The 26,618-nt window shown below is 40.6% G+C and overlaps 1 protein-coding gene across 3 annotated transcripts in view; it reads right to left on the minus strand.

Moving 5' to 3' along the window:
- Positions 1–26,618, minus strand: part of VEZT (vezatin, adherens junctions transmembrane protein) — an 89,114-nt gene that overhangs the window by 18,924 nt on the left and 43,572 nt on the right. Inside the window, exons 3-8 of one of the 3 annotated variants that reach the window (XM_073651680.1) lie at positions 19,699–19,784; positions 11,847–12,022; positions 10,011–10,292; positions 6,871–7,020; positions 4,588–4,735; positions 1,586–1,917 (exon numbers count right to left, since the gene is read on the minus strand). In XM_073651680.1, coding sequence (XP_073507781.1) covers positions 1,586–1,917; positions 4,588–4,735; positions 6,871–7,020; positions 10,011–10,292; positions 11,847–12,022; positions 19,699–19,784 — 1,174 coding nt within the window. Of the gene's footprint in view, positions 1–1,585; positions 1,918–4,587; positions 4,736–6,870; positions 7,021–10,010; positions 10,293–11,846; positions 12,023–19,698; positions 19,789–26,618 lie in introns of all 3 variants that reach the window. The other 2 variants (XM_073651679.1, XM_073651678.1) reach the window with 2 other exon arrangements.

Below are 26,618 nucleotides of genomic sequence, written 5' to 3' on the forward strand. Positions count from 1 at the left end.
GACACACGGATGGTAAAAACGCACCATACACTGATGACACACGGATGGTAAAAACAGACACACTGATGGTAAAAACTGGCACACTGACCAAACACTGATGGTAAAAAAGGACCGTACACGGATGGCACACTGATGGTAAAAACGGACCATACACTGATGACACACTGGTGGTAAAAACGCACCATACACTGATGACACACTGATGGTAAAAACGCACCATACCCTGATGACACACTGATGGTAAAAACGCACCATACCCTGATGACACACTGATGGTAAAAACAGACACACTGACCAAACACTGATGGTAAAAACGCACCATACCCTGATGACACACTGATGGTAAAAACGCACCATACCCTGATGACACACTGGTGGTAAAAACGGATCGTACACTGATGGTAAAAACGCACCATACACTGATGACACACGGATGGTAAAAACGCACCATACACTGATGACACACTGATGGTAAAAACAGACCGTACACTGATGACACACTGATGGTAAAAACAGACCGCACACTGATGACACACTGATGGTAAAAACGGACCGTACACTGATGGCACACTGGTGGTAAAAACGGATCATACACTGATGACACACTGATGGTAAAAACGGACCGTACACTGATGACACACTGATGGCAAAAACGCACCATACACTGATGGCACACTGATGGTAAAAACGCACCATACACTGATGGCACACTGATGGTAAAAACAGACCTTGCACGGATGGTAAAAAAGGACCCTACACTGATGACACACTGATCCAAAACCCTGACAATACTAGAACCATTTTTTCACTTTACTGTTAAACATGGACGTGTGAATGAGGCCTTGTACAGATTCTAGTATTTGGAGTTGGGTCTATTACGGTGTCTAGGATTATATAAAATTGGTAAAAAAAAGCAGTGTAGGTACATTGCTCAAAATCTCTAGTAAGATTCAGTCTTTGAAAGCTAATTTTGAAGAATATGGGATATAGCTTGTACACTCCTGCGGTGTGCTCTCAGTACCCCGCCATCCAGCCTGCCCTATAGATACCCAGTTTCTGTGGATTATTGACTCTGCTTGTAGTATACTACCAGGAGGCTAATACAGTGGTATTTTATTAAAGGAGTATTCCAGTTTGACCACGTTCAGTATTTGGTCAGTATTTTACATCAGTATTTGTAAGTTATAATCAGGAGTGGGTGATAAATACAGAAGTGGTGACGTGTTTCTATTATACTTTTCCTCTGATTGTTCCACTCCTGGTTTTGGCTTACAAATACTGCTGTAAAATAATGACCAAATACTTATAGTGTGAATGTGGCCTTAGACTAAGCATTCCCTTCCCCATAGAATAGGTGATAACTACTAGATCATCCAAGGTTTGACTTTGGAGATCCCCAATGATTGCCAATGAACCCTGTGAATAGAGTGGCGGTGGCGATGTGCACTGCCTATGTGCAGTCTATAGGACTGCCGGACACCAGTCTCTTGTTTCGTGTCCTGGGCAGTTGGACCCCCACCGATCTAGCATTTAGGTCTTGTTGTAACTAGAATCCCCTTTTACGTGCTTGCCGTTAAAGACTTACTCATTGAGTAGTGCCTTCAGGTGGAGTTGCAGACTGCGGACAGCTCCATGAAGGCTGTTCAGCTCTCCGGTCTCCCTCTTCTTCCGTGTTGAGCGATCGGAGCCAGACTGGTGCTGTGTTTCAAAGTAACGGTAAAATTCATAGCTGCGCCTCAGTTCTGCTAAGCAGGCAGCTTGCGTATGAGGTAGATCCTGTGCCACATCACACCAGACGTAGTGTGGGAGCATCTCTGTGCCGGTAAGTGGACCGTTACATGCATTCTCGGGAGAAAGCAATAATGCCAGGCGTCGAAAGAACTCCGAACTCTGCCCTATCCAAAGCTGGAAGAGAACCTGCCAATACAGACCGGTGCAGCAAAGCATTTAGGCTCTGGACACATCATGTTTGGAGACAGCAAAACACTTCTACTCTGCAAAGTCTAGGTTCACTTATTTACGGGATTTATCAATAAGATACATTTGTTACAGTGTTTCCTGGAAGTTTCCATTCATTTATTTGCTCACCTCGATGTACAGGTCTGATTTAGTAAATAACAGGAGTCCCAATTAAACAATACTGGAGCCTCTCTTCTTAGAACTCTGCGTCCCTCTGTTATTCCTCCTAGAAATGTATGAATGAACTGGAGGCTGTTACTAGTTGGGGGTGTGTCCCTACAGAGACTGCACTACCCAATCAACAGCTCTATGTAGAAACACACCCCTTTCGCAAGGGGAATGGCAACACCAAGTTATTTTATTAAAGGGAACCTGTCACCACATTTGACCTATGTAAACTATTAATATGGGCATACAAGTTATAGACTGCTGAAAAAAGTCCTACCTGTCTGCCTCATATCAGATGCCTTGTTGAGAAATCTTCTTTTATCACTTTATATAAATGACCTCTTCCAGGCTCTGGGGATGACACTATCTGGAAGATAACTGCCTCCAGAGATTATTTTACATGAGGGGGGTCACCAGTGTGATGTGTGATGGCCGCTCTCTGATCTCCTGATCTCACTGCAGAGCTGTGTGTGATTATACCTAACACATCTGCAGGATCCTCTCAGCTTCAATCTCACAAGAAGACAGGGTTCTAATACAGCAGAGCTCAGAGAGCTGCAAAAAATGTGTTTGTAAGGAGATAAAGTTAATTTCTATTGTTCGGTGTTAGTTACTTGTCTCTCACTGGTATCTCCCCCTTCATGTAAAATAATCTCTGGAAGCAGAGTTATCTTCCAGACAACATCCTCCCCATAACCTGGAAGAGATCATTACATAAAATTATAAAATATGATTTATCCACAACAAGACATCTGATATAAGACATACAGGTAGGACTGTTTCCAGCAGTCTATAACCTGTATGTCCATATTAATAGTTTACATAGGTCAAATGTGGTGACAGGTTCCTTTAAAATGTATTTAGGAGAAGTAACAGAGGAATGGCACAAAACAGCTATGAGTAAGTTTGACCCAGAGTGGTAATTTAATGGGGAATAAAGGCATATACTGTATAAAAAAAGGCAAGTTAGGAGAACTGACAGGACCTCACTGAGAAGTGTCATTTTTGCTTTCAATAGATGGTAACATGTAACCTATGGTTAGGTGCACACGAATCTGCTCTCCAACTGAGAAAAAAGGTCAGATTTTTCTGATCAGAGTTTGATCAGAGTGGGATCAGTTTTACTCGGAGGTGGAGAGAGAAAAAAAAAAAAGTTTCTCCGCCTTCTCCATTCGGTCAGTCTGTGAAAATTGGATTGCACTCATATGTCATCCATGTACGATCAAATGTATTCCCAGGGACCCACAATCTTGAATTGCCAATTTTTATCCAACACTTGGATCAAAATCGGACATGTCAATGAATATATACGTGAGCCGTCTTCTGTACTTCCGGTCACATGCAGTGTGCCTCTGAAGCAGGGAAGCGTACACCCGGCTTTGGGGGCTCAAGGACGCTGCCGAATAGAGCTGCGCACATGTGCGAGATTTGCTGGGAGCTGGCGATGACGCCGGCTCTTGCAAATAATGTTATCACACCTATAGGGGTATGATAACATACAAAGAGGGCCGACTAGTCTGGTGAAACTAGCGCCCCATCAACTAGTCAAAGGCCTAGTTAGCTTAGGAAAATCTGAAGTTATAAATACTTTTTTTTTAAACAGGGAATAAGTGAATAACATTATACAGGGCTGATTAAGCAGGGAATTTACTCATACATAGGTGAATGCAGCTGGGTTGGAGAGCATGGAGGACCTGACAGGTTCCCTTTAAACCAAGCAGCAGCTACAGGGAGAAAATGACGTTCTATTCTCCACTCGCTTCTAATCATTGGGGATGTGCAGGGAGCTGTTAAAGTCACCTCTCACTATACAGTGACAGCACTGTAATCATTCCCTGCACTTTGACTGACAGCTTGCTCAGCAGCATACGTGTGCGGTGTGTGTCTGCACAGAGGAGGCGGTCAATCAAAGCTGACAAAGGAAACAAAGGTGCTGATGTTTGGATATAAAACTTCATAAATTCAAAAAACACCACGTTTGAGACATAGAGCGATCCTTAATCATGAAGTGACTACAGCTGCACTCAGTGTGTAGTGAGTGGTGACTACCCGTTCCCTGCACCGCCCGGATGACTAGAAACAAGCAGCTGCAGGGAGAATAAAACTTATTTTTTTCAGTTTCTCCAGTAAACCAGCTAGGCAGGATTTAAAACAATATTTAACAGCAGATTACCCCCATACCTGCAGGTAAATAGCATTTTTTGTGGGTGACCGGTTTCCTTTAAGTATAGAGGTCTTACAATAAACCACAAAGGATATTAGAAAGCGGATTCAAGGTGCATTAAACTTCAGTTATATAAAATTGAAAAACTATGGAAGAGGAACCACAATTTTCAATGATCAGACATTTTTATACTGGCAACTGTAGTATATATAGAGTCTTACTTTGGGGAAACTTTAACCCAAAGAAACCACTTAGTCATTCCAGAAAAGCACAAGTAAGTTCATAATAATGCTTACCTTCAAGGCAGGGAGGCTGAAACCATCTGTGAGATTATGGGCTTCCTCCTCAGAAACCTGCTCTTCACTTAATCCCAGACCCAGGTCTTTCAAGGGAACAACGCAGATGTAGTTAGTCACATTGTCTATCTCCGAGTTTAAGGGATAAGTTTGAACAGAGTTAAGAAAAACTAAAACAAGTTATTAACAAGGTTAATACAAGGATAAAAGCAAAAGGTGGACTTTCCCATAGTCTGATAACATGAAGCTTTCCATCAGTGGAGAAGAGCAGTGGGTACAGCAGGGCCAAGGTCTGTAGGTGACCAGCTGACACCAGCAGAAAGTCAGCCATTATACCTCTAGTAGTTTAATCACAGATTACAGCATCCTTGTCCTTAAGGAAAACTGTCATACCATTCCAGAAAGACTCGTCATGTCGTTTATCTTTCGTTGCATCACATGTAAGGTCAATCTGTTACACCTTGACTTCATTATCTTAGGAGTTCATGTAAAGAAGCATCTTCCTCAAAATTGGGATAACTGGCTGCAGAATAGTGAGTTCTGTGAATTCTGTACTTATGTTAGCAGTAAAGGTTACAATTAGCTATATATTTTTCAGTTCGCCAAATAAATACAGTTCCCTCTAGTACCAATTCCTCAAACACCAATGACTTGTGCACAGGACCATAAAAAGCAAACGAGTGCTATTTGTTGGCTAGCACTCGTCCCCATGTTATTCTATGGGGCTGTGCACATGTCCGAGAAATAAAATCGCAGCACACACGAGTTGCCTCTGATCATTGGATAGCACTCGCCCATTTCACTGTATGGATTTGTGGAAAAAATTGGACGGCACTTGAATTACATTTGAGTGCAGTCCGAGTTTCACAAACTAACAATATAGAAAAGGTGGAGAAATTCGGATCACATCCTGATCAAACTCTGACCAGAGTGATTAGCATAATTGGACCGATTTTCTCGAATGAGAGCGAAATGGTTGTTTGGCCCGGTCTTTATAGTGATACAGAAGTGCAATTGTGAATATGCGAGCCCCATGCCACGGATCAGTTTTCTGTATATGATCTCTTCCCACCCATTCATACACAGCATCTGGTGCCCCGTATATATATTGTACACTGCCAGATGGGAAAGAGTTGGAATACAGCACCACGGCAAAGCACCTGACAGCTGTGCAGCTTCTCCGTTAGTATGATCTGTCCAGCTTTCCCCATGGAGAATATATTGTGTGTGAACATATTATATCACCCTAGGGTCCATAAATAAGAACACTAATGGAGCAAGAACTGACTTCATGTAAAACACGTAGGAAATTAATATGTCACCGTACACATGAATGGGCAACTCTTTCCAGGCAAAAAGTAACTGTAGTTATTTAGTTTCAGGAATAAATGGCTCTTGCTAAAAAAAAAAATATATATATATATATATATATATATATATATATATATATATATATATATATATATATATATATATATATATATATATATATATATATATATATATATATATATATATATATATATATATATATATATTTTATATATATATTTTACTTGTTGTAAATGCCACTGTTCTCTTGAATCAGGATTTGGTTTTGTTTTGTTCCAAGCAGGGCTGTGGAGTTGGTAATCCACACCTCTGACTCCGACTCCTCAATTTCCATGACTCCACGACTCCGACTCCCTCATACATGGCTCATGTTTAAGTGATAAATTTACTGTAGCACAGATTCATCTCAGCTAAAACTCTAGACCCTTAGATCAGGAATAGGACTGACATTTATAGGACATTTCATAACTTTCCCAAATTCTTATGAAAAAATATTCCCCACAAACTGCATTGAACTACTGTACCCAATTTATTATATATTTTAGGAGTCGGAGTCGCTCCATTTTATACCGACTCCACGACTCTGACTCAGACTCCACAGCCCTGGTTCCAAGTGGGACATTTTACATTCTTCCCTGAATGTAAATCTAGTTTTGTTACCAAGTGGGTGAAGTCCTCATGACGACTCCCATACAGAAGAGCTGAGGACCACACCCACTTGGATAATAAGACTAGATTTATATACAAAGAAAATGGGGCCATATTTAGTAAATGAAGAGGCGCAGGAATAAAAAACAAAGGCAGATTCAGGACAATAGAGGCATTTACACCATGTACAAAATTACATATTTATCACAAGTTGTAGGTTTCCAAGCGTAATAACATATTTACCCGCATACTAAAGAACACAGTCCTTTTTATGAGGCTCTCTACCACCTAAGAAAAGGATATCTTTTCAGCATGTACAACGTTGCTAGCCTTGAGACTCGAAAGCTAGTTCTGACGGTCTTGTAGACAGCTTTGCGCAGGCCGAGGAGTTGCTGGCTGGCTTGTTGTCCAACCTTATCATATGGGCAAGCAGCACTGACCCTGTCAAGCAAACTTGAAAAGTAAAATGTGATACATCTGTACAGATGTCCCAAACCACAAACGCCACATACAATACACGTTCAACACAGACAATGGAAGAACTTTAGATATAAGGAATACAATGCGAGTCATGAAAGCAAATTCTTTCATAATTAAAAGAAAAAATACTAAAACACTGGTAAATTGTAACACTTCCATCAGGCGTCTTAACATCATTACTGCAGCTAAAATGTGAATAGTTTTTCGGTAGAATTATAAAAAGGCTATTCTTCACAATAGATAAGCGAGCAGTACATGTGATAGGAGTAATGTACATTTAACACCTTTTCCCTCCACTTATATGAAGTAATGGTCTAACAAAAAAGTGCACAGCGCGTATTTAAGGACACTGATCTTCAAAATCGCATTACGCAAGTGATAAAACTAATGGTAAATGATGAACAACAAGGAGAACACTGGTGAAATCATTTTACATTACAGAGTTCAGATAATGCAGACATATCCAGATCAGAAATTATAATATGTGTTAACAAAACGGAGATAAACAGGCAGATTTATTAAAGGGGTTGTCTACTACCTGTAATTTAAATGACAACAGCTCACCTACTGCGGCACTGTTGCTTGTGTAACATTGTTATGATACGCAAGCCCTGCAGCCAATCAGCGGACACTATTGGGCAGCTGCACTCTTCTTCTGTTTGTAAGACATTCATCAGAGAGAAGAAGAAGCACAGCAGCCCCATAGCAGCCGCTGACTGACTGCAGGGCTCATATGATATTACAAAGTCATGCAAACCCCAGCAGAGTCAGTATTGCTGGAATATCGCTGGGGGGGTGGGCAAGTAAATGTTTTTTTTTTTTTTTTTTATAAAGGGGACTGCACAATCCCTTTAAACTTTATCCTCCATATCATATCTGGTAAGAGAGCCATGATTCAGCACAGAGAACCACATTTGTGTTGATACGAGACTGGTCATAGTAAATTAGGAAAAGTGAAAGTAAAGCTCTCGAGTTTTGGCTCTGTAGACAACAAAAATGACTAATCTGAATTCTCAGTAACGTCTCTTCATTTATCTTCATTTTCACATTTTACTAGTTTAAAATGGAATCTGTCACCAGGTTTTTGCAATGCATTCTGACACCAAATTATGTAAAGGCCAAGTCCCCAATTCCAGCGATTTACTACTTGCTGGTCTGCATCGTGCTATTTTGATACAATCACTTATTTTTCTGATGCAGATCCATCAATGGATACCATGCTAAACCTTGAATAGCCCACCCAAACCAGTGATTGGCAGCTTTCTGTGTACACTGTACATTGACTGGAAGCTGCTAATCAGTGTTGGAGGTGTGGCTACATAAAGCAGTTGACTAAGAGGCACGAGACACCTAGTCCTGTATTGAATCTCATGCTGATAAAACACTGATTTCATTGAAACAACAACGCAGAGCCGAATAAGTGACACATCCATGGAATCAGGGTCTCAACCCCAACAACAAGCTGCTCTTAGAGGACATAGGACAAGCCTGCTGACAAATTCACTTTAATAATCTTTTGATGCCAACTGTAATCAATAAGTAGGATAGCCACACCAAATGCCCCATACATTGCAAGGCTTTATTGGAAGTGGCTTCAAAGCTTAAATTCTCAGAGCTGGCACAATGGATTACCAAAAATCAGGTGTCACTTGTATTGTTGTACTAGCACAATTCTCCACATCGGGAGGCTGGGGTGTTCTCTTTACAGTTAATAGAGCACCCTCCTCTGTGAAATGCATATGAAAAGGGGTTGCCCTAACAGAATAACTCCTTGAAACCATGTTCTCATGATGCATAACTTACGAAAAACCACAGCACTCCTTAGTTGCAGTTAAGAAAATGTTATTGATCTGTCAGCATGTCAATTTTCAAGGGGACCACACTTTACAATATAACCAATGTTTCAGTCCTCCCGGACCTTGATCACGGCCAGTTAGGTGAAGTGTGGTAGACGCTCAGTGGAAGTGAAGTGTGGTAGACGCTCAGTGGAAGGCTGACCGCACACTGAGGTCAATCAAATTTTCTTCAACCCAACTAAGTATTGCCTGGATATTCATCCTACCACTGAACAGCACCATCCACCCGGAGTGCTGACAATAACCTTTTTATGCTCACATGATTTATTTGTGGGGTTTTTTTGTAAGCAAATTTCCTAAATTGCAGCAAAAATGCTGCATTTTTACTGCTATTTCAGAAAAGAGTGTAAAAAACCCCCAAAACCTTGGGAACATATTGTGTAACAGTCTTACAGGGAATCTGTCAGCAGGTTTTTGCTATGTAATCTGAAGACAGCAGACAGCAGGAAGTAGGGGCTTAGATACAGATTTCAACGATGTGTAATTTTTTTTGGCTGTATGTGAAGGTTTTATCATCAGGAGATTATTACTGTCAGGACTAGGTCTCATGCGCTTGTTAGACCGACCACGCCCCTTCCTGTCATAAGTAGCTCACTGTCAATAGCTTTGGTGTGGGCAGGGTTAGCTTTTGAGCTCTGCTACATCTAAAAACTCTGATAGTTTACTGGGTGCAGGAGTTGTGACACAAAGTGATACATTGTTGGAAATCAGGGTATTTTTTCCTATATTATGCTGCTCTCAGATGAGGTAGCAAAAACTTGGTGACAGATTCCCTTTAAAGGGCTAACAGCATGTGATCTTACTTAGCCACCCAAAATCAGTGAAAACAGCATAAAATAAAGTAGATATATTACAAAGATATCCACAGAATTTTTTATCTGCAGAATGCCAGTGTTACAGGAAATATATAAGCAATTAAGATAAATAATAATACATTTTGTGATTTTTTTTACTGCCACCTCCTGAGTTATGTACCTGGGATCCCATTAATGATAATGATATTTACTCTGACTTTCACATAAAGCCTTTATATAGTGTACGTCCTACACATCTGTATGAGACCACATGGCACATAGAACTAGTAAGTAATGAACAGAAAACACTTACAGGGTGAACCCTCGAGAGATGACTTCTGTTTCCTGGATCAGGCGCAGAGATTTTCGCACCAGGTTGGTGAAGGCTCGGCTATTTGCTACAGTCATTTCCAGTTGGTCACAGTATCTTCTGAGTTTGACCTGCAGCCTGGCAGCGCCCCATGTTCTCAGAACACGCTGGACGGCAAAGATGGCAAAGAAAAGAAGGCTGGGCCCCCAGATGAACAGGGACGGAAAGTGCCAAGATTTCAGGGCAGCCATGGCACTAAGAAAAGCAAACACTACAGACAGCTCCCTAAAAATGTAAGGAAAACAGCCCATCACATTCAGATGTGCACACTACATGCCCATGTAAATAATAACCGCACAGCGTTACAGTGTAAGAGTAATGTGTATAGATCCATCTTCAGGGTTTGCACAGGATGAGAAAAAGATGGCTTCTTTCTTCCATAAACAGCACCATAAACTGTTCACAGGTTATGTATGGTATTGCATCTTAGTCACATTCCATTTAAAGGGGTTGCCCCACCATTATATCAGATCCCTGCTACTGGTCACACGTTTTCAGTCATTCTCTGTTCAGCGGCTTATCTGCATTGTAGAGCGGCCACTAGATATAGCAAGTAGGGCAGAAAGCGACTTGTACTGGCAGCTCTGCAGAGGACAAAGGATCTCTGTGCAGAGAATTGGACAAGATAAAGATGCACTTTAAAAAGTTGATCAACTGGTAAAACTGTGTGCTCTCTGATACTGCAAGCATCTCTGGAGCATTGGAGCACAGCTGCACTGAAGCTGGTCAGTATTGGGGGCTAACAGTATGCTCCAGCATTCAGGCAGCTTCAGAACAGTGCTTACAAGCTCTATGTTATAGATCTTGTAAGCACTTGTACATGTTCGTTCACTGCTGGTAGACTGCAGCAGTAACCTGGCAGTAAGTAATACATCGGGCAGCTTCAGAGCAGCACTTACAAGCTCTATGCTATATTGCTTGTAAGCACTTGTACATGTGCGGTCACTGCTGGTAGACTGCAGCAGCAACCTGGCAGTAAGCAATACATCGGGCAGCTTCAGAGCAGCGCTTCCAAGCTTTACGTTATAGAGCTTGTAAGCACTTGTACATGTGTGTTCACTGCTGGTAGACTGGAGCAGTAACCTAGCATTAAACAATAAAAATAAAAAATCCCTCCATTCTTGAGAACGCTGAGGATTTTTTAGCAACAAGTAAATTGCAATGTTGGTTGTTTTTACAAACACTTTGCAATGTTAAATATATTACACGATGAGAATTGCCCTTTATAAGCCAGGTGATAATGAATCCTGGCCAAACTAGAACCACAGTTAATTCTGTAATGTACAGAAGCGTAACATGCTTCTTGTCATTTTCATACCCTTGTCTCTTACACCATTATAACACTAACTAAAATGACACAACTGGGAAGTAAAGGGTTATTACAATGTCAGCAAATACATTTATATAATTTCTGTTTCAACTCCTTAGGTTTTCTCAAGTTCTCTGCTTCTTCTAAAGGAACCTTAATTGTTGATTTTCCAGTGGATGCATATCGGCCCTGGTGGCGTGCATAGCGTGTGGGTCACACGGGAGGACACAGATCTGACAGCTGTACTTCTATTGTGTTGCCATCACGTGGCTAGGACAGATTTTCATCCTCTGAACAGTAGAAGGTCCCCATTAAATCACTGCAGGGTAGAGATCAAGAAGACCCTGGGAATTGATCCAGAAAATATATTGGTTGAGCCACTTTTCCTGAATGATATAGTCCCCCTTCTCTAATATGACGATGTAAAAGACATTGGTTTGAATTCATTGGAATCACTTTCTGGACTGTACCAAATATTAGGGGTTGCTAGGGAGGCCAGGGATGGAAGATGCCGCTTCTGCTGATTCTGGGTCTGGCCAGCAGACAGGATTCCAGGGTCAAGCAACTCAATCAGCTCCACATCCTCCTGGATCAGGACTTCCTGCAGCAGGATCGCCCGCAGGCTGTCCAGTCGGAACCCAATGTCCTAAAAGGGTGGAAAGGAGAAAAAGAGAAGATAGTTAACCCTTCTATATGAATGTATCCCATGGAAACATACAGCTACAACCGCAGGTCTATTTATGATTGACTGATTCATCAATTACAATTCCAGCCATTTGGGCAATCATTCAATGCTATCTTCACTGGCCGTCTTAAGCCAATGCTGGGCTGTGCCCTCACGGCGGTAACATTAAAACCATTAGGCCTTTTTTAACTCATTACATTTCTGTGACGTCCATCATAGCATTTCTATCCAGATCACGCTCTACCAACCCCTGCGCATAATCTGAGGCATCAACTAGTAAAGCTAAAAACTCAATGGTATCCAATACCAGAATGAATGCAAAGACTAAAGAACAAGCACGGTACCTATACGAATACCATCACACTCTCAAAGAAAAAAGGATTTAGGTACAATTTAAGTAATCGCTATAAACTGCTAACATAGGCTGTCTTCACTAGCAAATGATACTGTATCCGTACTCTCTGGACATAGGGCCCAAGTCACGAAGGAGTTTTCACCAGAAGTCTAGCGTAAAATAGCTGGAAATGTTGCAACATTTTTGTGCAACATAAAGCTGTGCAAAAAATGGGCAACTTTTGCCGTTTCAACCAGCTATGCCAAGGTAAACAGTCCTAGGGCAGGTCGGGCGTGGTGAAGGTCACCCGAAAAATCCAAAGTTATGGCATCACTTATGCCAGAACTGTTCCTCCAGTCCCTGACTGGAGTAACACTTCTAAGCCACTGATAAGATGCTCCTATAGATGAATGTGGCACATCTTAGAACTGCAAGCCCACCATTAAGACTGACATACGAAATGCCAGCGCTAATGAATCAAGCCCATAGTGTACTGCATTTCAGAACAGGATCGTTTATACAATATCATTAACTTTAATTTTGGGAGCATTAATTGCGCTACTGTAAAACATGAGCTATGCGTTTTAATCCCAATTGACAATCTAAAAGTAGCATTTCAGCACTATTTTTGCCTGTTAAGTGCACCATAGGCTATTAAAAAAAAAAGTAGAGGCTCATGTGTATGCTTCATGTATACCTCTTTAATTGATGTGTTATTTCTATGTTGTACACTTCCCTAATGCAAATGCCTCTCTCCCCATAATGCCTTTGGCTTTGCAGAGGGGTGGATCATCATCACAGTGCAGTTGCTCTGCTTTAATTGCAGCCAGTTATAAATAAGAGACAACTGCTATCCTACTGATGCATACTGCTGATCCTTATAGTATTTTATCTGATTCAGCTTGATCCTGTCTTCTGCTGGTGATAAGTTTCTCCCTGCCAACTCTTACAATGAGAAAGAAAAGAGAGAGACAGTCCATGTGTGATACCGCAATGACAAATAGATAGTGGATATCACCACTCACCTGGGTAAGATGTGACCTGCACAACTCTGTAGAAAACAATGAGGCACAATGGAAGACTGCTGCTCAGGCCGCTGACCCACAGTGTGGTGAGGAAGAAACTGAAGAGACGTGGCGTACCCCAGGTGCTGCCAAGAAGAGCGGGAGCTACTCTTCTTGGCAGCGCCCGCGATACAATGCTTTTTTCTCCAATGTCTTCATCTCTTACAATGAGTAGTGTTAGGTAAGCAAATCATGACCAAACAGTCTGGGTTCCCCTTCCAGACTATCAAACCGAAGAAAAAAATGGTTTGCCAGCATCCATTAGTGGAAAAATACAAAACTTGAAGAGGTACTTGAGAAAGGCTGTGAGTGAAATATTTTACTTTTTCACAAATACATGTTGGCAAACACTTTTTTTTACTTTAGTTTTATGTATTGAGAGAAGTGTTTTTAGAATTTTAACATTGTTGGAATAAATATGGAGTAAAGAATTTCTGCTCCTTTAACTGAGTGGTGGCTCGCTACATTGTGTCTGTGTCTCTTTATATGGTTACAGGTTATAGTTAACATCACAGGACTGGCACACCGATCATTACTGGAGAAAAGAGTGGACCTATGCACATCTAAAATAAAGCTGGTAAATTAGCATTACAGTATATATACCAAAACTACAGTGCTACTTTGAAAACCAAAAAAGTCCAACTGTAACATTGTATATCTCTAATATTGCTGGTGTGTGCACAATTAAGTTACTGGATTTAATCATAATCACAGGAGGGGATTCTTTACTGTAAGAGCAGTGAGATAATGGAATTTTCTAACATATGATGTTGTAATGATTGATTCACTATAAAAGTTCAAGGAGGACCTGGACACCTTTCTTGAAAAATCTAACATTACAGGTTATGGGATGTTGATGCTGTGAACTAGTCTTATTGCCGTATGTGGCGTCTGGAAGGAATTTTTCCCCTAATATGGGGCAATTAGCCTCCACCTCATGGGGTTTTTCCTTCCTCTGAATTCATATGTTAGGTTATGGATTGAACATGATGGACTTTGTCTACAGTCAACCAAAAGAACTATGCCATCTCCTATCTCAGTAATGGGAAAGTCTGTCTTCGCTGAATACAGATTTTACCTGAGAAGTGAGAATTTTTATGACTGATCAATTCTGGCAGAGAAAGAAGCAGATTTCTGATAAGATATATTACAAGGTTACTTATTTTCAAGTGTACAATTGATTTCTTAAATAAAAATTAAAACAACAGTTACTCTTTAAGCCCATTATAGACTTATTGAGATGTCAGTGATTTTTCAGGTCAGCAAGAAGTAGTCCAAGTGTCATCAGTGTTTTGGATCCGATTGTCATCCGTGTCTGATCCGTGTGTTCGTTTTTACAGTCAGTGTTTCACCAGCGATTTTCACAGATGAAATAAATAAATGACAAATATTCCCCTCTCCTTTCCTGATGAATACGTGTTCCCTCAATGATTTTCACAGACCCATAGACTTGTATAGGTAATTTTGATCCATGACTCCACTCAGAAACGGACATGCCTCCTTGAATTTCACCAGCACACTGTCTGCAAAAAAGCACGTCCATGTGAATAGCACCATAGCCAATAATGGGTATGTGTTCTGAGAAAAGCACAGGTAGAGCATGTACGTGCAAAACTGACATCTCAATGAAGCCTTATGCGGCGTTCACATGTAGTGTAAATGCTGGGTTTTTTTCTGTTTTTTTTCTGCAAGTGTCTGAGCCAAAATAGCCAATAACAATCTCATCTTCTCTGATTATTATCTTGCACTTAAAAAATGAAACGGTGTTTTTAAATGCATTTTTTAGGCTCCCCATAGAGGCCTATAATAAAAAAAACAACACAAAAACACAGTTAAACAGCCTCTTTAGATTCACAGTGCGCAGTTTTTATTAAATTCTCCATCCGCGTGGTCAGTTAAAGGGGTCGTCCCCTGACATGACAATATAATGTTGTATTTCTTTGTGGGTCTATCTTAAATGTAGCTCATATGTGTTTCAGATTTTATGCCGTGTACACATATACTGTAAATGCAGTGGTTTTTCTGCTGCGTTTTTTGTAACAAAACTCTGCTCTATTTAAAAGGGGTTGCGAATAAAGTACATTTTAATCAACAGATTTTGGAATAAAAATAAATACCATAATTGGAAGTATTAAAAAAATGTTCCTGTGCTGAGATGCATCTCACGTAATGGTGTGAATGGCTCCCTATGAAAGCCTGTGTGCATTCTGAATACTGGGCAGTTACCCCAGGGATGCTTGGTGGGTTAGTAAGTGGTTGTTTTATTAGTATTTTGCAGCTGTGCTGCCCCCTTTGTCCTTTGTCATGGCGCCTGCTGCATCCTGTTGTGCATTTGTCTCTGGACATGGTATTGGTAAATATGGCTACAATCAAGATAGACGCACAAAGAAACACAACATTGTACTTAGCGAACAGTAAAGATCGTTGGTGGGCTACCAGCGGAGACATCTGCGGGTGCCAAGCATGCGATTAATGTTTGCTTACACATATTAAATGAGCATTATATCACAGGCCAAGAGACTTTCAAGAGCAAAGCAGAGCTCAGAAATGTACGGATCCAACAACAGTGGCCACAGTCAACTCCATCCCACAAACCTAAGCCATCAACACCAGCTTCTGCAAGCACGATTAGCGCCAAGGTGCAGCAGACGATTTACTGCCAGGGTGTTACTCTGCCTGTCATTTCTCAATGATGCCATTCATAAAGAAACGTCTTGACACTCGCTCTACTAAGGCCTGCAGATCGGGCGGAAATCAGCCTAACCTGTGTGTCTAGCTTAAATGTAAACTAACAGTATTTTCCTATCATTTCTATATCCTTCTCAATTCCAAAGTGATTTAAAGTCCAGAAACATTTCAGGGTCTGATATGGGGGGGGATGAATAAATGTCAGCGTACACATTGGGGCAGATTCATCCAAAGTGTCTAATAAGAAAACGGAGCACAGTTAACAGCTGGGGAGCTGTATTTGGGACACAAAAAAGGCACCGATGGGGTATATATGTTATATCAATAAAAATTGTTAAAGAGGTTGTCCACTACTTAGACAACTCCTTCTCATACCCCACACTAGGCACTGATAAAGTAAAAAATCCTATACTCCCCTCCTGTGCCGGCGCCGTTCCTGTGTTGTCAGCACTCGCTCTCCCCGAGGCTCCCATGCGGTTGTTGTGACACGTGACCCTGGCGCCCAATCAGCGTTGGCGTCACTTGCCCTGCCTCCTTTCGAATTGAACATGAAGAGGAGGTCCGGGCTGCGACTGATCTCGGACTTCCTCTACATGTTCAATTCGTACAAAGGTGGAGACAGTGACCCAGCGCTGAGTGGGTGCCGGCGTCATGTGTCACAAGACCGCACAAGCACCCCGGGGAGAGAGAGTGCCAACACTGTGGGAACGACGCCGACACGGGAGGGGGGTATAGGCTTTTTTATTTTATCGGGGCCAAGTATTGGGTATGAGAAGGGGTAGTCCGTCCAAGTAGTGGACAACCCCTTTAAGTAGATTGTGAATGCTCACATTTGTGCAACGATAGTCACAACAAGGAAAGGTACAACACTATTAAATTAATGGGGTGCTGCCTGGTGTCCTTTATCCTGTCAGCTTGTTGGCAGCAGCGCTGCACCGAACAGTGGATTCGATATATCTTTCAATAAATAGAGGGAGACATCCAAGGGCGCAGTGCACCACTCGTGCGTTATTTGTTAAAGTTTAATGCAACGCGTTTCGGAGACATTTGCTCCTTTTTCAAATGACAAGACTGAGGGCCTGATTCATCACGCCGATCTTGTTGAAGAGATGTGCTGGAGTCAGACACTTCTGATTCATGAAGCGGCATGAACCCAGAGCTTTAAATGAACTGCGTGCACGTCTGTGTACGTCCCATCACAAATCTATGCACCCAACGCACTGTAGGCGCATGCCCTTTTGGCATCTGTGCAGCATACCATTTCTCACTATATAGGAAAGCTTGGTCTATTACTCTTTCCTACACAACAGCCTGTGTGGTACATGTTTTTTTAAATATGGAACTTCAGAGCAATGTATTCTTATACACAATAGGATATTGCAGCCTTCCAACAGCAGTAGAGTATAGGCTGGGAAGTCTTCCCATTATATACCTCTGACATATGTTCAAATTGAGATGTCAACAGGACCTAAGCCAATAAATCATCTGATCAGTGTCCTTTTAGTCTAACCTTACTAAACTGACAAACCAGAATTTGTGAAAAAGGTTTAATTATTCAGCTCTTTCGTTATGTAAACTGCTAAGACTGGAGGCCTCAATGAGCTTCCTACATACACCTAAGCCATATCAGAATTTATTGTGTGTGATATACAGTACAGACCAAAAGTTTGGACACACCTTCTCATTTAAAGATTTTTCTGTATTTTCTTGACTATGAAAATTGTACATTCACACTGAAGGCATCAAAACTATGAATTAACACATGTGGAATTATATACTTAACAAAAAAGTGTGAAACAACTGAAAATATGTCTTATATTCTAGGTTGTTCAAAGTAGCCACCTTTTGCTTTGATGACTGCTTTGCACACTCTTGGCATTCTCTTGATGAGCTTCAAGAGGTAGTCACCGGAAATGGTCTTCCAACAATCTTGAAGGAGTTCCCAGAGATGCTAAGCACTTGTTGGTCCTTTTGCCTTCACTCTGCGGTCCAGCTCACCCCAAACCAGCTCGATTGGGTTCAGGTCTGGTGTGGAGGCCAGGTCATCTGGCGTAGCACCCCATCACTCTCCTTCTTGGTCAAATAGCCCTTACAAAGCCTGGAGGTGGGTTTGGGGTCATTGTCCTGTTGATAAATAAATGATGGTCCAACTAAATGCAATCCGGATGGAATAGCATGCCGCTGCAAGATGCTGTGGTAGCAATGCTGGTTCAGTATGCCTTCAATTTTGAATATATCCCCAACAGTGTCACCAGCAAAGAACCCCCCACACCATCACACCTCCTCCTCCATGCTTCACAGTGGGAACCAGGCATGTAGAGTCCATCCGTTCACCTTTTCTGCGTCGCACAAAGACACGGTGGTTGGAACCAAAGATCTCAAATTTGGACTCATCAGACCAAAGCACAGATTTCCACTGGTCTAATGTCCATTCCTTGTGTTCTTTAGCCCAAACAAGTCTTTTCTGCTTGTTGCCTGTCCTTAGCAGTGGTTTCCTAGCAGCTATTTTACCATGAAGGCCTGCTGCATAAAGTCTCCTCTTAACAGTTGTTAAAGAGATGTGTCTGCTGCTAGAACTCTGTGTGGCATTGACCTGGTCTCTAATCTGAGCTGCTGTTAACCTGCGATTTCTGAGGCTGGTGACTTGGATAAATTTATCCTCAGAAGCAGAGGTGACTCTTGGTCTTCCTTTCCTGGGGCGGTCCTCATGTGAGCCAGTTTCTTTGTCGCGCTTGATGGTTTTTGCATCTGCACTTGGGGACACTTTCAAAGTTTTCCCAATTTTTCGCACTGACTGACCTTCATTTCTTAAAGTAATGATGGCCACTCGTTTTTCTTTACTTAGCTGCTTTTTTCTTGCCATAATACAAATTCTAACAGTCTATTCAGTAGGAGTATCAGCTGTGTATCCACCAGATTTCTGCACAACACAACTGATGGTCCCAACCCCATTTATAAGGCAAGAAATCCCACTTATTAAACCTGACAGGGCACACCAGTGAAGTGAAAACCATTTCCGGTGACTACCTCTTGAAGCTCATCAAGAGAATGCCAAGAGTGTGCAAAGCAGTCATCAAAGCAAAAGGTGGCTACTTTGAAGAACCTAGATTTTCAGACATATTTTCAGTTGTTTCACACTTTTTTGTTAAGTATATAATTGCACATGTGTTAATTCATAGTTTTGATGTCTTCAGTGTGAATGTACAATTTTCATAGTCATGAAAATACAGAAAAATCTTTAAATGAGAAGGTGTGTCCAAACTTTTGGTCTGTACTGTATATAGGACTGTATAAATAAAATAAGTAAATATGATCGCACATACATTACTACACATATTCTCTGCTACCTGAAGCATCATGTAGAAACAATTAGTACACACCCAAAAAATCTTTTATGGCATAGCACTCCAGTCTATGCCAAGAACAGTTTGTTGAGTCTCAGTATCCGGCAGAAAAGTCATTACAAGGAATGAGAGATGAAGAAACAATAAGATCACTTCATCGGCACAAGGAAGAACATGCAGGAAACTGCACAGGCATCATCTACTCACCAATAAGTGGACCTTCTCATCTTTTTTCTTTTCTTGAATAAAAGGGTTCCAGCGCTGGCATATTTCACGTGCCCTCTTGTATAGGCCTGGCTGAATAGAATAGTGTACAGTCACTGTTACATACATCCATCTCCTGTTCAACTGAGACCATAATGAAAGGTTACATAGAAGAAGACGAATGGAAAACAGATCTCTCATCATTTCATTGTTACCCGCTATACTATACTGTGGTCACTAGACAGGCCAGAACAATAAAAGGGTCAAGGAGAAAAACAAAAAACAAGGGTCCACTTCATCAGTTCGTGCAAGAAATCTTTTGTAAAATTGGTTGAAATATCACTATATTTTTGCACAGTTTTTTCTCATTTTGCTCCTTTGGGCGTTTTTTTTACGTTAGCTTATGTCATCTTGACAAGAGGGCGGGGCCAGAACACACTCAGAATTTATGCTGCAAAAGTAGAGTACATTTCTGATGCATCTTACTCCAGCACACCCTGGATCAAGACTGGAGTACAGAATGCGAATCTCAATGAACAGGCCCCCATGTGTGACCAAAGGCCAAAATAGTTTTTAAGGCAATCTCAACTTATGAAAATTGTAAATTTATATTTCGCAGTGTAAAGTCTCTTAGTCTCAGTAGGTAATGCTAGCTGGACCCGCAGAGGTCTCTGTAAGTGGCTTACACCCACCTGCACACTGAAGGCACATGCACGCCCTGTCAACCCAAACATGCATGTATATAGGTGGTCGAAAGAGATAGCCATTGCCCATCAAAAGGTTCAGTTGCATAGGCAACTTAGGTCTTCATAAAAATGTGTCACTCAATAGCTACTGGCTTTTCTTATCTTATTTTATCTTTTAAACTTAAAGGGAATGTAATCTGAAGACAGCATGCTGTGGGGTTAAAACACAGATTTCAGTGATGCCTCTCTTATCAAGCTGTGTGTTTTTGTTTGCTTGCAATGATTGTTTTAGCACCAGGAGCTTATCATTGCTGGACACAGCACAGCAGCATGTGCCTCCTGGTCAGACATGCCCCCTCCTGTGATAGCCACCTCACTGTCTGTGGACTTTGTACATGGAGAGCCTAGTGTGGGCGGAGTTAGCTTTCTCAGCTCTGCTGCATTGCTAAATCTAAAAGCTCTGATTATGTCAGAACGGCTGAACCCAGCAAACTGCCTACATCAGGCAGATCTCAAATGAAATAGCAAAAACCTGCTAACAGATTCCCTTTAATCCAGAAGGTGGTTTTCAGCAGTGCATTGTTTGAGTAGAACTGATTAGTCTGACAGAATACGGTTTTCTGTTATCAAATGCAACCTGCAGAATATAGACTGCAACAGATAGAAAGCAGAAAACAAGACATGATATAACTCATATTGAGCACAAATACAACATTTTTATGTCACTTTAAATTACAATGTTATTACAGTCAGGATAAAATTTGTAAAGCATAGTAAATATAAATCAGACCATCTGATGGGATCATGGGAACAGACTGTCTATTCAACCTGTTTTTCAGCTAAAACCTAAGTAGGAGGGATTATACAGGAGAATAACACAAGGTGCATAACAGCACTTTCCACATAATATACTGTGACTACAGAAAGGAAGAAACATGCTGCACCACCCTCGTGGACTCTCCGGTGCCAGGAAAAACACAGGTTGTCACCACTAAACATGGAAAGTTAGATATTGGAAGAAGGTTTGTGGATCTCACACTTGTCTGAACAGCGCTGAACAATCTGGGAACATTCTGCAGGTAGAGGAATAGAATAAAAACAGCATGCAGAGATCACCGAGATTTGGCATTTTATAGAGAAGATCCAAAATGAAAAGTCCAAAAAGGGAAAAGGGAAGGGACTGGTGCTTCACGTACACACTGCACTGGCTTTTGCTCCTTTTAGATCACTGCTGTGGATAAAGCCTGGGGGGCAGCGCAGATCTGAACAGCCCGTAACTCCCAAGCTCCATTATTAAATATCCAGCGCTCCCTCAAGTGGAGTCAAATTCATCAGGATTGTAACATCCTACAATGTACACCAGTGTTTTTCGGTGAGGCAGACCCCACTAATGAGGGCTCCACCCCAGTTGTTGGCACCGTACAGCTGGTGGGCTTTTTTCAAAGGAGAAATCCATGTGCTGATCTCCTGTGATACAAAAGCCTTTTCCTGACTGCAATATTATGTGACTATACAGAGAAATAAATGGACTACTTTGGTGCTTATTACAAAGTCATTATAGGCGTAGGAGAAAATATTTATAAATTGAGATTGCTTTAAATTTTGGCATTGAGTCTGACCAATGGTATGCCCCGGGCATCATCATGTTCTTGCTAGTGAAGCCTGACATTTTTCTTTTGCTGCTTTGCTGTGTATACTAAGACAGAGTCCGCAGAGTGCTGCAGATCTAATGGCAGTTCTATATTACTGCTGGTGGCCTGAAAAAGGCAGGATAGCAATAGTATATATAGGTAAGGCTTTGCATACATATTCCTGCTCTATGCCATTAATTCCTAGAGTCCATAATAGTGTATAGATGCTTCACTGACTGTAAAACAGGGTTGGTCCACAAACATTTCTCACCCATCTACAGAATAGGTGGTATAGCACTGTATATCCCACTACTGAAGACACAGAAGGCAGACCACAAACATAATCAAGCCTGCTAGTACACACTAACCTGCCATGTATCAATACACCATGTGTGCAAACTCCACATCCCCGAAGGTGCCCCAATATGCCATCACACCTTCCTACCACTCCTTCCCCGATGTTCCCACGCAGATCAGTGATATTACTATTTCTCCTATGCTTCTGGAGACTATTTAGCACTTTACTGTTTATATTGTTTTAGGTTCGTAGGTGTTTTTCTTTTTTATATTTGTTCACTTGGTGCCTCATTATAAAATTCTCTATAGTATTATTTCTTCTATGTTTTTTTGTAGCTGTGGATTTTCTTCACCTGGTATATTGATACATGTCACCCTTTATACCTTAAACTTATTTGGGTTATTTTATGGGGCGGTAAATTGTGACATATTGGATGGGACACCATAATGAATCTTTTTAAAGGAAAAAAAAATATTTATATTGCCTGGTCTGCAGTGAGTTTTTATTATTAAAGATGTTAGTTTTCTTCCATTATATGTGTAATTACTTTTCTGCTTTAAAAGGTTAGTCCCTTCTTCCTAGATGGATATTGTCAAATAGTACTTGAAACAACAAGCATTTTTGCAACTTACTGCATATTAACCCCTTCACAACCTGTAACATACAGGTACGTCATGGGTCGTGTCCCGGCATTTGATGCGGGCTCCGGTGCTGAGCCTGCATCTTTTCTGGCACATGACAGCTGCTCTGATCAGCTTTCATGTGCCCCTAACAGCCGCGGATGGAATCGCAATCCACCTGCGGCTGTTGATATGTTAAATGCCGCTGTCAATCTTGGACAGCGACATTTTACATGAGCATACTGCATCACAAACCCCACCCATCGGCACCCCACATGATCGCAGGGTGCAGATGGGTTGGCATGACATTCAGGGGTCTGCGGAAGACACCCGTGCTTGTCACTGCAGTTCTGCTATGAACGCTTGATCAAAATATGAACTAAATTAATCTGATTGGTAAACTGTGTAACAAGAAAAAGAAATCAAAATGCCAGAATTAAGTTTTTTTGGTCGCCACAACAGTGCAATGAAATCAATAACAGGTGACCAAAATATCATATCTAACTAAAAATGGTATCAATAAAAATGTCAGCTCGACACGCAATAAATGAGACCTCATACAGCCTCAGGTCCCGAAAAATGGAGACGCTACAAATCCCTGAAAATAGTGGGGTTTTTTTTGTTTTTTGTTTTTATTACAAACTTTGGATTTTTTTTCACCACTTAAATAAAAAAGAACTTATACATGTTTGGTATCCGCAAACTCATAATGACCTGAAGAATCATAATGGCAGGTCAGTTTTAACATTTAATGAACATGGTAAAAAAAAAAAAAAAAACAATTGTGGAATTACACTATTTTTTGCAATTTCACCACACTTGGATTTTTTTTCCCGTTTTCCAGTACACTATGTGGTAAAATCAATGGTGTCAATCAAAAGCACAACTCGTTCCACAAAAAAAAACAAGCCCTCATACGGCTATATTGACAGAAAAATAAAAAAGTTATGGCTCTGGGAAGAAGGTGAGCAAAAAATGAAATTGCAAAAGATTAAATTGCAAAAAAGGAAAATGTTAAGGTCTTGAAGGGGTTAAGGTTTTCAGCCGTTCTTGAGATATTAAACATTTTTTGTTTACAACTCATTGCTTGGGAGACCGACCACTGTTGCTGTCTAGCTTGTAAGCACTGCACTGCAGCTTGTCGGGATTAGAATGTAACAGTGCGCTCCAGCTATCCTGGCCAGTTTCAAAACTGCATTTACAAGCTCAATAGAAAAGAGCCTGTAAGCACTGTGCAAATTCTGCTGTATAACAGAGGTGGTCGGTCTCCAAGGCAATTTACTGTAAACACTAGAAAAGTGTTAATACCTCAAAAACGGCTGAAAATATTAATAAGTAGTAAATTGCAAAATTGCTTGTATTTTCAAGCACTATCCAACAACATCCATTTATGAAGATGTTAATTATGAAGCACCCAGCTGGTATATCTCACTACAGGGAATGTTCAAGAAGCCGAATGTACCACGTAATAGTCACACATCTGCACTATTGCTCCATTCAAAGCAATCCCTGCTAGACCTATAGACTTTGAATATAGTGCACATGTATGACCACCAATTCATCCATATGGCAAAGCGGGACCCCTGCTTTCATTATCCTTTGGATAGGGGATAAAAGTTCGGGCTAACCCTTTAATAGCTATTCTCAAAAATTACATACATGCTACCGTACTATCTATATACACTATGGAGGACGGAAATGTATGTGTTTCAAATATGGAAGCCACAGGAAGATATACATTATTTTATGTGTATATAATTTTTTTTAAATAATAAAATACATTTATTCCGCTTCTACATAGTTTCAGCAATAACAAGTTTACTAACACCAAGATAGAGAGTATCATCCCTGGAAAAGGAATTTGCCTGATACTGAAAATGCTTAAGGGAAATTGACTTTTTACAGGGAAACTAAAAATGATATCTGAGATAAAAATAACTATTTGAGACAAGTCTGAACTCTTCTCTAGTGTAGAGGTGCTAACGGTTAATGGAAAAGTGTCATGCATTTCCCTTCAGCACCATTTATCAGGGGTAAGTCTATTGATGAAACATGATGTTTGTGCTACTTTTTTAACGTTGTAGCTATTTTGTTTTTCATTATTAAAACCTTTTCTGGAGCCGCCCATATTGCAGGCACGCACGCCCTTTCAGTATTATTTTGTTCACCCACCTCGTTTATGGTGTTTGTGTAGTTGTTTTGATTTAACGGGAAATCGAAATACAATAGGATCTGCACATACAATAAAAATTATTTTTATTTTTGTGTAATCACAAACATCGTAATTAAGATATGCTTTTGAAAAGTGGTTTTTACACTAAAAATATTGAGTGTGCATTAATAATAAGTAATGATGCCATACGAAAGCTTTTATTCAAATAAAGAGAGGCGCTCCATGTGCCGCAGTATGGTGCCTTATATGGCCCTGTACTAAAGATAGGTCATTTCTGATTTAGTACTGGAAAATCCCTAGAAAGATTTTTTTGGTCGCTGCATAATTCCATTCATTTTCACATAATTTTGATGACTTTACTATTATTTTTAAATCCTGACTTAGTAAAAAATTAAGAAAACGTGTCCTACTTTTATAGCTAAACATGAAAACCACCCGAGTCTCTTCTACAGGGCTATGTATAGCCTCCCATAAAGTGATAACACATCATAAAGAATAACCACATAACAGAAGCATAAAACCACTGGCATTTGTCAAAGACTTGTGGTTTGGGGTTTGTTTTGTTTCTATACTTTTTAAGGAGAATGGTGCCTGAAAATAGACAGAAAGAACAATATTATTATGGTTTAAACAATTCAATAAGAAGCGACGAAGAAGAATCACTACATTGCATAAGAAATCTTGTAATATCAACAGTTCATTAAAGAGATCCAATTTCGTTAACAGTTGAGCTGCGGCAGGATAAACATATTTCTTAGTTTCCCTTTTGAGCCTTTTAGAACAGCCTATATTGTTTATAGAGGAAGCAGAATGGCTGCCAAAAAGGCTGTCAGCAATCTGCAATGTAAATTGGTATTAAAGGGGTTGAATGATACTAAAACTGTACAATTAGTGTAGTTTTTGCAGTAGTTTTACCAAAACAAACAAAATCAAGGTCAGATTGACATGTATTGTATCGGCATGCCTACTTGCCACAGTGGTAATGGTGTGCGCCCCATGCAATTCTAGAAGATGAAGTTTACACTGTGTGCACAATTATTAGGCAATTTGCATCTTTGATCATTAGTTTTATTATTAAACAGCTACAATGCTGTCGGTCAATCCAAATGGTTAATATATCTGAATATTTAAAAAAGTGGAAGTGAAGTATTATCTTTCTTAGGAGAATATCTCTGTGTGCAGAATTATTGGGCAACTATTAAAGTGCAGAATTGTTATGCAACTAAATTAAAAACGGAAGTTTTCCCATCTCAATTGTTTATTTTCATCTGTTAAAGTGACAATAATAACAAAACAACTCAAAATGTAATAAAATATATTTCGGACATTTCAAAAAATATCAGTGACCAATATAGTCACCCTTCCTTTCAGTAACAGTCATAAACCTTCCAACCATTGAGTGTCAGTTTCTTAATCTGTTGCCGATCAACTTTTTGGGCAGCACCAACCACAGCCTCCCAGACACTGTCCAGAGAGGTGTATGGTTTTGCTTCACCATAAAGCTTCCATTTAAGA

Source organism: Phyllobates terribilis, unplaced genomic scaffold, assembly GCF_046119375.1.
Source record: "Phyllobates terribilis strain yellow unplaced genomic scaffold, ASM4611937v1 Scaffold_11__3_contigs__length_659146591, whole genome shotgun sequence".
In the NCBI taxonomy this organism is placed as follows: Eukaryota; Metazoa; Chordata; class Amphibia; order Anura; family Dendrobatidae; genus Phyllobates; species Phyllobates terribilis.